General features: G+C 34.7%; 1 protein-coding gene across 1 annotated transcript; it reads right to left on the reverse strand.

Moving 5' to 3' along the window:
- Positions 1–9,110: 9,110 nt before the first annotated feature.
- On the reverse strand, positions 9,111–9,944 carry LOC127098267 (uncharacterized). Its single transcript, XM_051036805.1, has one exon. The coding sequence runs from the start codon at positions 9,727–9,729 to the stop codon at positions 9,238–9,240; it is 492 nt and encodes a 163-aa protein (XP_050892762.1). The 5' UTR covers positions 9,730–9,944; the 3' UTR covers positions 9,111–9,237.
- Positions 9,945–12,903: the final 2,959 nt, after the last annotated feature.

A 12,903-nucleotide genomic window follows, 5' to 3' on the forward strand; every position in this document is an offset into this window, starting at 1 on the left:
CAAATTGATTGGCATCCAAAGCTTTTGTGAATATGTTAGCTAATTGCCTCTCTGTAGGAACATGCTCCAGTGCTATGATCTTCTCTTCCACAAGTTCTCTGATGAAGTGATGCCTGATATCAATATGCTTTGTCCTGCTGTGTTGAATAAGATTCTTGGAAATATTTATAGCACTCAGGTTATCACAGTATAATGTCATGACTTCTTGTGTGACATTGTATTCAGACAATATTTGTTTCATCCAGACCAGTTGAGAACAACTACTTCCTGCTGCTATGTATTCAGCTTCAGCAGTGGATAGAGATACACAGTTCTGTTTCTTGCTGAACCATGAAATCAGATTGTTCCCTAAGAAGAAACATCCTCCTGATGTGCTCTTCCTATCATCAGCACTCCCGGCCCAGTTTGCATCACAGTATCCAGTCAACATAGAGCCAGATCCATGAGTATATAACATCCCATAGTCACTAGTGCCATTGACATATTTCAGTATTCTCTTTACTTGGTTTATGTGACTGACTTTTGGTTCAGCTTTATATCTAGCACACACACCAACAGCAAATGCAATGTCAGGTCTGCTTGCTGTGAGATATAACAGACTGCCTATCATGCTTCTGTATAGACTTTGATCTACACTGACACCATTTTCATCTTTGGAGATTTTTACATGTGTAGGAGCAGGTGTTCTTTTATGGCTTGCATTCTCCATGCCAAACTTCTTCACAATGTTCTTGGCATACTTGCTTTGGGATAAGAAGATAGAGTCTTCCATCTGTTTGACTTGTAGACCAAGAAAGTAGGTCAGTTCTCCAACAAGGCTCATCTCAAACTCAGACTGCATTTGTCTAACAAAATGTTCAACCATCTGTTCTGACATCCCACCAAATACAATGTCATCTACATATGTTTGTGCCACCATGAGCGTCCCTCCTTCATTCTTCACAAATAGAGTTTTGTCAATACCTCCTTTCCTATATCCGTTGTCAGTGAGGAACATTGTGAGTCTCTCATACCAAGCCCTGGGAGCTTGTTTTAACCCATAGAGGGCTTTCTTCAATCTGTACACATGTTGTGGAAGATTTGGATCTATGAAGCCTTTAGGCTGTTCAACATATACTTCTTCATTTATGTAGCCATTTAAAAAGGCACTTTTTACATCCATCTGAAACAGTTTGAATTTCAGAATACATGCCACTCCAAGCAATAATCTAATGGACTCAAGGCGAGCTACAGGAGCAAAAGTCTCATCAAAGTCAACTCCTTCAACTTGAGTATATCCTTGAGCTACTAATCTAGCTTTGTTTTTAGTAACAACCCCTTGTTCGTCAGATTTATTCTTATATACCCACTTTGTACCTATGACATTCACTCCTTCAGGTCTAGGGACCAATTCCCATACTTCATTCCTCTTGAATTGACCTAACTCTTCTTGCATGGCATTGATCCAGAACTCATCAGTCAAGGCTTCCTTGATGTTTCTAGGTTCAATCTTTGACACAAAGCAACCATGTGAGATTACTTCCCTTGATCTAGTAATGACTCCTTTATCCGGGTCTCCTATGATAAGGTCTTTGGGATGATCCTTCTGAATTCTGACAGAGGGTCCCTTGTTGATTTTGTCATCTTCAGGTTCAGCTTGAGGTGGTTCTTCTTCCTTATTCTTGTCTGAGGTGTCAGTTGGAGAATCATTCAGAGATGTCTCGACATCGTCTGTGACATCAGTCTGTTGATCATCAACCACTACATTTATGGATTCCATCAACATATTAGTTCTGGAATTGAAGACCCTGTAGGCTCTGCTGTTTGTTGAATAGCCCAAAAATATTCCTTCATCACTTTTGGGATCCATCTTCCTTCTTTGCTCACGATCAGCCAAGATATATCATTTGCTACCAAATACATGGAAGTATTTTACTGTAGGTTTTCTTCCTTTCCAGACTTCATAAAGGGTTGTGGGAGTCCCTTTCTTTAATGTCACTCTGTTGTGGACATAGCAGGCTGTGTTCATGGCTTCAGCCCAAAGTGATAGGGTAACTTCTTAGCGTGAATCATAGCTCTAGCTGATTCTTGCAGAGTCCTATTTTTTCTTTCCACCACACCATTTTGTTGGGGAGTGATGGGAGATGAGAACTCATGATGAATTCCTTCTGAAGAGCAGAATTCAGCAAATTTGCTGTTTTCGAACTCCTTTCCATGATCACTTCTAATTTTGATAACGGGACTTTCTTTTTCCCTTTGAAGTTTCAGACACAGCTCCTTAAAGACTTCAAATACATCAGATTTTTCTCTTATAAAATTGATCCAGGTGTATCTGGAGAAATCATCCACTACTACATATGCATATTTCTTCCCACCAAGGCTTTCTACTTGCATGGGTCCCATCAAGTCCATATGAAGTAGTTCCAGGACTTTGGTAGTCGTGTCATGTCTGAGCTTCTGGTTTGACATCCTTGTCTGTTTTCCAATCTGACATTCTCCACAGATTTTCCCCTCATCAATCTTTAAGTTGGGGATTCCTCTAACAGCCTCAACTGATATGATTCTCTTCATACCTTTCAGGTGCAGATGGCCCAACCTTTGATGCCATATTTTTACTTCTTCTTCTTTGGCTAAGGAACACATTGAAGAGTATCCAGTCTCTTGAGAGCTTCACATGTAGCAGTTGTCTTTGGACCTAACTCCCTTCATGATTACTTTATTTTCTCTTTTAGTAATCAGACATTCAGTTTTGGTGAAGTTTACATTCAGACCTTGATCACACAGTTGACTGATGCTTATAAGATTAGCAGTTAATCCCTTAACAAGTAGGACATCATCAAGGTCAGGAACTCCTGGGCAATCCAGCCTACCCATTCCCTTAATTTCCCCCTTTGCACCATCACCAAAGGTGACATAACTCATGGCATGAGAATGAAGCTCAGTTAGCAGATTTTTGTTACCAGTCATATGTCTGGAGCAACCACTGTCAAAATACCAATCTTCTTTGGCAGAAACTCTGAGGGAAGTGTGAGCTATGAGACTTGTGACCTTTGTCTTAGGAGCCCATTGCTTTTTGTTGACAGTCTTGTGGTGATTGGACCTTGATTGATATTGAGACTGAACATGGCCAGGATAGCCACATAGCTTATAGCAAAAGGGCTTCAGGTGGCCAAATTTTCCACAGTATTGGCATTTCCATCTTTGATGCTTCCCTTTTTGCTGTTGTGACATCTATTGTGACATCTCAGGTTTGCTTTTAACATGGCTGTACTTAGGTTTGGATTTTGGTTTACAACCAGTGTAACTGTACTCAGCCTTGAATCCAATACCAGATTTGTTTCCTGTTATTTGGCCAGTCTGAAGAATCTTGTCTAAGATGGCAGATCCATTGTCAAGCATTCTTACATACTTAGTCATCTCATCTAGTTTGGAATTCAAGAATACATCTTCCACCTTTAATTTAGAGATGGTTTCCACAAGCTCTTTCTTTTCATTTTCCAGCTGAGCTATCATTTTCTTATGGATGTCAACTTGTCTGCACACTCCTGTCCTTCCGTGGCACAAATCTTTAAGGGTTCTTTCATCATCAATTGACTCTTCCTCAGACCCTCATCTTCCTGTCAAAGCAGTCACATGGTTTGTGGCTTCTTCTGCTTCACTTCCATCAGACCAAGAAGCCACAAGACTCCTCTTTTGTTTCCTTAGGTAGGTCCCACATTCAGTTTTAATATGACCATACCCATTTCACTCATAGCACTGAACCTCTTTGGGCTTTTCTTAAGACTTTGGTTTCTTACCAAAGCTATTGGATTTGTCAGATGTGATGTTCTTGACATTTCCCTTTGCTCTCACATCTACCCTTTTTATCAGTCTGTTGAACTGTCTTCCCAGTATTGCTATCTCATTTGCTAGGTCTTCATCAATATCTTGACCACCTTCCTTATCTTCCTCTTCAGTGTTTGACATAAATGCTATGCTCTTGGCTTTCTTTTCAGCTCCATCACATATTCCCATCTCAAACGTTTGGAGGGATCCAATTAGCTCGTCAACTCTCATATTTGAGATGTCTTGTGATTCTTCTATGGCTGTTACTTTTATAGCAAATCTCTTGGGGAGTGATTTGAGTATTTTTCTTACTAACTTTTCATCTGACATCTTCTCCCCCAAGGCTCCAGAGGCATTGGCAATTTCAAGGATACTCATGTAGAATTCATGAATATTTTCATCTTCTTTCATTCTTAAGTTTTCAAACTTGGAGGTGAGCAGCTGAAGTCTCGACATCTTTACCCTAAAGGTGCCTTCATGAGTGGTCTTGAGAATGTCCCAAGCATCTTTGGTCAATCACAATTACTTACCAGCCTGAAAATATTCTTGTCTACCCCATTGAATATTACATTCAAGGCTTTAGAGTTTCCAAGAGCAAGATCATCCTCCTCCTTGGACCATTGTTCTTCAGGCTTCTTCTCAGTAGTGGCTTCTCCTTCTTTAGTGACTACAGGGTGCACCCAGCCTGTCAAGACAGCTTTCCAAGCCTTGTTATCAAGGGATTTTAAAAAGGCTACCATTCTAGGTTTCCAATAGTCATAGTTAGAACCATCCAAAATTGGTGGCCTATGAACAGATCCTCCATCTCTTTCCATTGTAGCAGAAAGTATTGTCCCTAGATCTCACCCAGAACCAGAGCAGGATGCCTGCTCTGATACCAATTGAAATTCTGGTATCAGATATAAGAGGTCGAAGGTAATGTTACGACACTGCTATCTGTCAACACACAATGGATAAATAAACAGAATGGTAAAGCAAATAACACAAGCAATTGTTAACCCAATTCGGTGCAACTCACCTACGTCTGGGGGCTACCAAGCCAGGAAGGAAATTCACTAAAATAGAATTAGTTCAAAGACTATCCGTACACTTCAACAAGTTACAGTCTTTCTCACCTAATCTCTACCCGTGCAACTTCTACCTAAGCACTCTTAGATATGAGAACCCACTCACTTCCCTTACAATCACACACCCGTGATTTTAAACAACAATCCCTTGTGAAAAGAAAATACTTTTCAATTACAAACTCTTGATTTTACTTCACAGTTTCAATCAAGAAGACACACTCTTGATCTTGCTTCACAGCTTTGATCAAGAAGACACACACTTGATCTTGCTTCACAACTTTGATCAAGTGGACACACACTCTTGCTTAACAGCTTTAGAGTGACAAATTACAACCACAAATCAGTCCAATTCAATCATCAATGGATGACTTGAATGACCTACAAGTCTTACGACTAAACAGACACAAACCCTAGCTCTCTCTCTATATTTCGCTCAGTCTTGGTTGTGTGTTCAAACAGGTTTTCTAAGTCCCTTTTTATAGAAGCATTGGACATCTTGAAAACCCTAAATATATTTTCCAATCAAATCTTTTTATAACAGCTGTAGAGATCTCCTTGGAAAATAAGCAAATCTGGTTGTAATCCATGATTGAATGCGCCAGCTAGCCATATCTTCAATCATCCAATGATTTCCATTAATTATGCAATCACAAAACACCAGACATTCATACTGAATGTTCCGTGTACAGGATGTCATGACATCGGGTCTGACATCCTGGAAAAATCCTGCATAATCCAATTTCCTTTTATAGCAGGTACAACCATATCAGATACCATGACATTGTGTATGTCATCTGAAACAATCCTGCATGAACATGTCTTCCATATAAGCTCCAGCAGGTACAACCAATATCATAAGCCTTGTCATTGTATGTGGCATTCTGAAACAATCCTGCTTGCATATGTTCTTTAACTCCAGCAGGTACATAGGATATCTTATGTTAAGACATCACACATGACATCTTGTGAACACTCTTTGTTTTACCAAAATTGCTGCCAACATTTAGAATCAACAAGAACAACTACAAGGTACAATACTTTGGTGAAAAATATTTCAGAGGCATTCAACTCAGTTTTTGTAAATGTTAGGGCCAATTCTCACTATGATTGAAGAAACCAGAGTGTATCTTATGTTGAGGTGTGAGTCAAAAGACAGAAAATTGTAAAATATGATGGCCAAATTCTACCAAATATCAAGAAAGGTTGAACTTTAGCCAGGTTATTCAATATATATAAATTTTGTTGAAGAACTACATCTCGACTAAAAGTTTTAACAGTTAAACCTTGAGTACCTCTACCATCATATCTTCCCTCATGACGAGACTCGGGGATTCCTGTGGAGTTAGCTTCTTACAAATACATTGTACAAAACTTAATAGCTTCTTCTGTGATGTACCGTTCAACGAACGAAGCTTCCAGACAATAATGATTCTTTGTATACCCTTTGAAGATCTTCATGTAATGCTCTACGGGATACATCCACCATAAATAAACTGGACCACAAATTCTAATCTTCCTTACTAGATGGACAACTAAGTGAACCATAATGTCAAAGAATGATTGAGAGAAAAAATCTCTAATTGACACAAGATAATTGCAATGAATCAGCTAAATGGCGAAATTTTTCCATCACACACTATTTCATCTGCATGACATCTAGTATTCTTTCTATCATTTGCATTAGCAAACAATCTCTTGAACCTTTGAATTAGCAGTAGGTACCACATCACGTTGGAAGGAACACCCTTTCTAGTTACACTATCATTGTCTTCAACACCATTGGCCTTTTTCTTGTAGTGTTACTCCCGACATCTCAAACACTCCTTCAAGTTTTCATATTCTTTATTATATAATATGCAATCAATATGACATGCATGTATTTTGACATAATCCAAACTCATTGGACACAATATCTTCTTGGCCTTATAACTATGGTTTAGCAACGTGTTACCTTATGGAAGCATTTCTTGCAACAATTCAAGCAACTTACTGAAACTTTTATCCGTCCATCCACCTCTTGCCTTAAGATTAAATAGTCTTAACACGACTGACAATCTTGTAAAACTTTTGCATCCCAGATACAATGACTCTTCCATGTCTTTTTGCAAAATATCTACCACATTAACATTCTTGAAAGCATTTACTCCAATATCAGGAATCATGTCTTCTAGAGTATCATTCATAAATTCATCATCATCTTCAACCGTAGGTGACAAATATTTTTTTGTCACTTCACCATGTCATACCCATTTTGTGTAGTTTTGAATAATTTTATCACTCCTAAATGATTGAATATTTTATCCCTTCGATGTTTGTGCATATTTCGGCAAATTTTACAAGGACACCGGAAAATCCGCTTCTCCTTAGGAAAGTTTTTTCCCCACAAAATCAAGAAATGAAATCATTCCGTTCTCATACTTTTTACTTAATATATTGGCTTTCATCCGACTACAATCCACAATCACATACATCTTCTGAAAATAAAATAAAAATAGTACAACAACAACAAATACCATAACATTATAGTAAACAATCTAAGTCTCAAAAATCATAATAACAACAACAACCACATATGGCAACAACATCAACAGTGGGGCAACAACAACAACAACAACGAAAACAACAACAACAATAGTAATGAAGAATTTGTACATGTTGGAAATGTGATGAGAGACTCAACGGAGAAGAATTCGAGCTTACTTCCTCTTCAGAGAAGAAGGGTGGTGGTTCTGAGTATCGGGAAACTCCTTTGTTCGCTAGGGCGTAAAATGTGAATGAGACAAAATATTATAATTCTTAAGGAATAAAAATTATTTTTAGAGTTTTTATCTCGGTTTTCTTCAACAACCGAGGGATAATATTCGATGTAAAATGTATAAAAAATAAAAGCTCCTTTTTAGTTGTAAATAAAATATAAAATTGCAGGAGCTGTAAATCGAAGCTCAAACACTGAACACTATTTTACGTCGATTTTCCTAGAAAATCGAGGTGAAAGATAAAATTTCTTAAAAAAAATATTTAGTGCGTGTCAGATCATTTGACCTCGATTTTTCAATAACTGAGGTGAAAGTTCCGTCATAAAATATAATATTTATAGTAGTGTGACTCAGTTTTTAATATATTTGAAGATTCAATTTGACACCCCTACTGCAATCCTAGTTACAATTGTTTAAACAAAAACATGACAATAACATTAGACTAATATACTCAAGTTAAAATGCAATAGTTTTGGCTTAATGATAACTAATCTTCGTGAGCACATATCTAAACTACAATTAGAATCAACCACATATACAAACATTGATTTTAAAAATAATGATTTGATAGGGAGAAATATAGTCCGATCCTCCGTAATTAGGGGTGTAATCTCTTTGGTTTAGACTATTTTTTGGTTAAAAACTAAAAATTAAAATTAAAATCGAGAATGAACCGAACCAAATTGGTTAGGTTCATCAATTTGACGATTTCTAAAAACTAAAACCGAAAACTAAATTAAACCATATTGATTTTTATTGGTTTAGTTCGGCTTTTAAACCGAATAAAAAATAATCAGTTTTATTTTGATTTTATTTAGTTTGAATTGTTAGTTAATTTGATTTTTCTGATCCTCTTACATTTCTATCCGCAATTACAATTGAGAAGAGATTAAAACCATTTAAATTGACTTTCAAGTCGGATTAATCTATTCAATAGACCAAATACTAGTAATAAAAGAACAAGCAATAAAATTTGAATGATGCAATACATATTTAGAGATAGATACCAATATTTTTAGCTTCTTTTGTAGATAGAGACTTTTAGCAGTTTTAATCAAACCCGCCTCCATTTAAAATATGAGAATTCAATTTCGGATCCTTTACCATTTCAATCAGCGTATAAATTTGACTAAAAATGCCATACAAATTGCACATTTTCTTGCTAAAAAGTCATTAATTATTATTATTATTATATTTTTGACAATATCATACTAGTACTAGTTATTTAAATGTGGGTAATTTACTAATTTGATGCCTAATAATAATTAAAATAGAGACAATATTAGGAAGCAACTCAGGTTCTATCAAAATAAAATAAAAAAGAAGCAAATTTGGTCATTACAATGATGTAATGGAAACGTTCCAAAACAAAAACAAAAGGTCATTTAATTGTTTTAAAAACATAGAATCAAATTGCAAAAAAATACCCAAATTTACAAATCTCATTTCTTGAAACATAACAAAAATTATTTACAACTATCCATTCAAATCACAATATATCAATTAAAAAGAGATTAAGATTCAATTAAATCCCTCTCTTATAATTTCTTACAACACCTCACAAATATCACAAACACCAAAAAGCTTCCATTCAATTCAACAACATAGATTCAGAAAACACCATTCCTAGTTCTATTTCCAACAGCATAACTCTTAGATCTAGGATAAGAATCAACAACAAAACCAACACCATTCCCAAGACCAGAATCAAACGGCATATCTTCATCAATCTTAGCCATTCCAACACTACTAGACTTAGGTAACTTTTTATTCATCTTTTGTTGTTCTTGTTTGAGAACCAAATCTATGTCCATCCTATTCCCCAAAGTTCTTGCAGAAGCAGCTCTAACAAGCTCAGCAAAATCTTCATTATTATCAAGTCTTGATAATGATGACGATGATGATGATCTTCTTGATGATGTTGTTTGACTTCTTGATAAAGAAGAGAATCTACTAGCGGCATCCATTGGATAACTACCGTAATTCATGCTCTGACCACAGTTTGTTATGCTTCTTACGTATGCGTCTCTTGCTTTTCCAAGTGCTCTTATTGGTGAACACATGATTCTCATAAACATGTTCTTACTATGTCCCTTGCTCATTTTTGTTGTGTGGAGAGAATTTGAATATGAATGTGTGTGAATGAGTTTTGTTTCATATATAGATGTTTGTTTTAGTATTGTTTATGATATGAAACCGTGAGCAGAAGACTTTTTCAAAGCACACCGGATTGAGAAAACGTTAGGAATAAAGTATTGAAGATAAGAATGAAACGTGTTCAAATCTATCAGGTTTGGTGTTTAGTTTAATATGATTTTAATTAATGAGTCTAGGTGTTGAAAATTGAAAACGAGTGAAATAGGTGACTTGGATGGAGTCTAGATATGGAACATGGGATTTATTTGGTTTTTTTTAATAATAAATTATGGGTGTGAATAGATTACTTTGAGTGTACTATTAATATCTTGGGCTTAATTAATGAAAAGTAGGTTTTGTATGATCTTTTTTTATATGTTACTTTAATATAATAATTTTAAAAATAAATAAGATATATAAATTCGTTCAAATGGTTATAATATATTGAAAAGAACACAAATTCGGTATAATTGAAAAGTAGGTATAATTGAAAAGTAGGATGATAATTGTACTCCTATTTAATGGGTGTTTAAAAAAATTAACAATAGATAGATAGAGTAAAAATTAGAGTAAATAGACCTGATCCATATCCGCATAATATATATTTATATTTTTTAATTTATGTCTATTTTTTTAAAAAATAATTATAAACTATTATACATAGTAATATGAATGTTCATTTATTTCATAATTTAAAAGTAAAATGTTTAAATTTTTGTGTCAATTTTATTAAAAATTTAAAATGATATAATATTTTTCAATTGATAGATTTATTTTTATTAGAACTATCATATCCAAATTTTAATCACTCTATTTTATTCATCTCAATAAGCTGAAACATGTCTGGTGGTTGAGTATCTTGGGCCAAACTCAATCCACTTGAGTTAGACAAGAGGCCTTGGTCTATCAGAGTCCATTATATACCTTTTATCTGATCAACTCCAATGATCTAAAAAGTCAAAAGAGAATCATTTTGATTTTTTGTCAGTTTTTAAAAGTTTGTTTTCATTCTGTGACTGAGGTTGTTATTTTTTTGTCATTTATTAATTTAGTCTTAATATTATTATTTAATATTTTTACTAGAAAATAAATATTATTAGTATTATTTTGCTATTTACTGGTATTATCTAGGTTGTTAATTATTAGTTAGTTAATTAGAATAAACCATTATATTAAAATATTATTAAATTATTAATTAGACATCTTTTTTATTATTATTTAGATTAATTAGTATATTAGATAATTATTATTATCATTTTATTAGATTAATATATTATTATTGGGTGTTATTAATATTATTTTATTTAAATGTTATTAGTATTATTTAGATCTTTTTCAGTTTTTTTTAGAAAGTGAATCTGGTCGAGTATTAGTCTAGGTCAACCAAAGTCCAAATCCAATGGGAGCAAAGAAAAACCCTAAAACGCGTAAATAGTGTTGTAAAATGGATCAAAATTAAAAGCTAAAACAAAGATAATCTTTTCATTGATAATGGAATTGCTGTTAAATTTCAACTTTGTAAAATTAACAAATCAAACATCTAAAACTTCATAATCAAAGAATCTGAATTAAAACTCTAACCCTAATGTTTACACTATAAATAACAGACTAATTTTTACAAAGTGAACATCCACGATTTACATATTACAAATCCTAAAAGTTATTATTCTTTGCATTGAAGAACAACACCATTAAAAACCCTAATCTAAGCTTCAATAATCCTTACTACCAAGATTCCAAGCAACACTTCGCAGCAAAAACAACAACAAGAAGAGTAGTCAGAAGAGATTCAAAGGACTAAAAAAAGGGAAAAGAAAGAGTAAAGTTAAGAGGAAGAACTTTTTACCTTCACCGAAAAACATCTCCTCTCCGTAGGTTGGTGCTCCATTTGTCACTATTATTCCATAGTTATGTAGACCCTTATATTTAGCATAATTTTATTTTATGAATGTTGTTTATTATTGGTTAGGTTAGGTTAGGCTTTGGTGTTTCATTTTGCTTTTGGTTAATTGTTGTGTTGATTGCTACTTGTAAAGGGTTCAGTTTTGGGTAAACAAAATAGATTTGGTTGATTAGGGTTTGGAACTTGTTTGTTGTGATTTAGGGGTTTCAGATGGAGATTAGGGATTGTGATGTATGGATCTGTGGTTAAGGTTAATATTTGGTTGGATTTGAATGAGGGAGGTTTGAATCTGGATTAGGTTGAGGGGTTGGTCAAAGGTTGATGACGAAGGTTCATCTTCATCATGATGAGGACAATGGAAATTTGAATGTTTGGGTTGTGTTTAGGGTTAGGGTTCATATGTTTAGGGGTTAAGGTTCTTCAGTTAGGGTTAGGTTTTTTAGTTAGGGTTAGGGTTCATATGTTTTGGGTTAAGGTTTATAGGTGGATGAAGGTTCTGGGTAGAATCTTAATTGTGTTCATAAGAACACGATGAAGGTGGTGGTGGAGGGGGCGACTTAGGGTGGCTGAGGTGGTGGTCGGAGTATTTAAGAAGATGGTCAGAAGGATGAAGGAGAAGAAGAAATATAATACGATAAGAGAAATGAGGGATGAGCAACGAGCAAAGAGGAGTGGGATTATATACTCTCCCAATTAACGCTCTGGTGAGAGCCACGTGCCTCAGTCAGAAGCGACCCCCATGTATGATCTCGTGTGGGCGCAAATACCCTAGACTCTCTTTGACTCTCAATCCCATCCATTCACAAGCGTTGGCCATACATCCAAGGTCTATCAGTCCATCATGGTGACTATACAGTTAGCACATCAGGTGACCTGAGTTGAGAGTCAATCTTTGACTCTCTTGAGTTGACTCATACGCCTTGTTCCTGCACCCCCATTTCGTATAGCCAAATAAACCTAGCTAATTTTGCATTCCCTCTCATTTTCTTTTATTTATTTTTATTTTCTTTCATTTCAATTTATTTTATTTTTTAATTAGTTAATTATTTTAGTAACTCTTAATTAGGTTTAGGTATTGACTAATTCATGTAATTAACATTGATTTTCTTTTAATTAAAATAATTTATCTATTAATTTTTTAATCTATTAATTAAAAAAATGAATAGTAATTTCCTTCTTTTAAATTAATTTCTTTTTCCATTTCAATTAAATCATATATGTGAAATTGTTTTTCCTC

Source organism: Lathyrus oleraceus, chromosome 6, assembly GCF_024323335.1.
Source record: "Lathyrus oleraceus cultivar Zhongwan6 chromosome 6, CAAS_Psat_ZW6_1.0, whole genome shotgun sequence".
NCBI classification, from domain to species: Eukaryota; Viridiplantae; Streptophyta; class Magnoliopsida; order Fabales; family Fabaceae; genus Lathyrus; species Lathyrus oleraceus.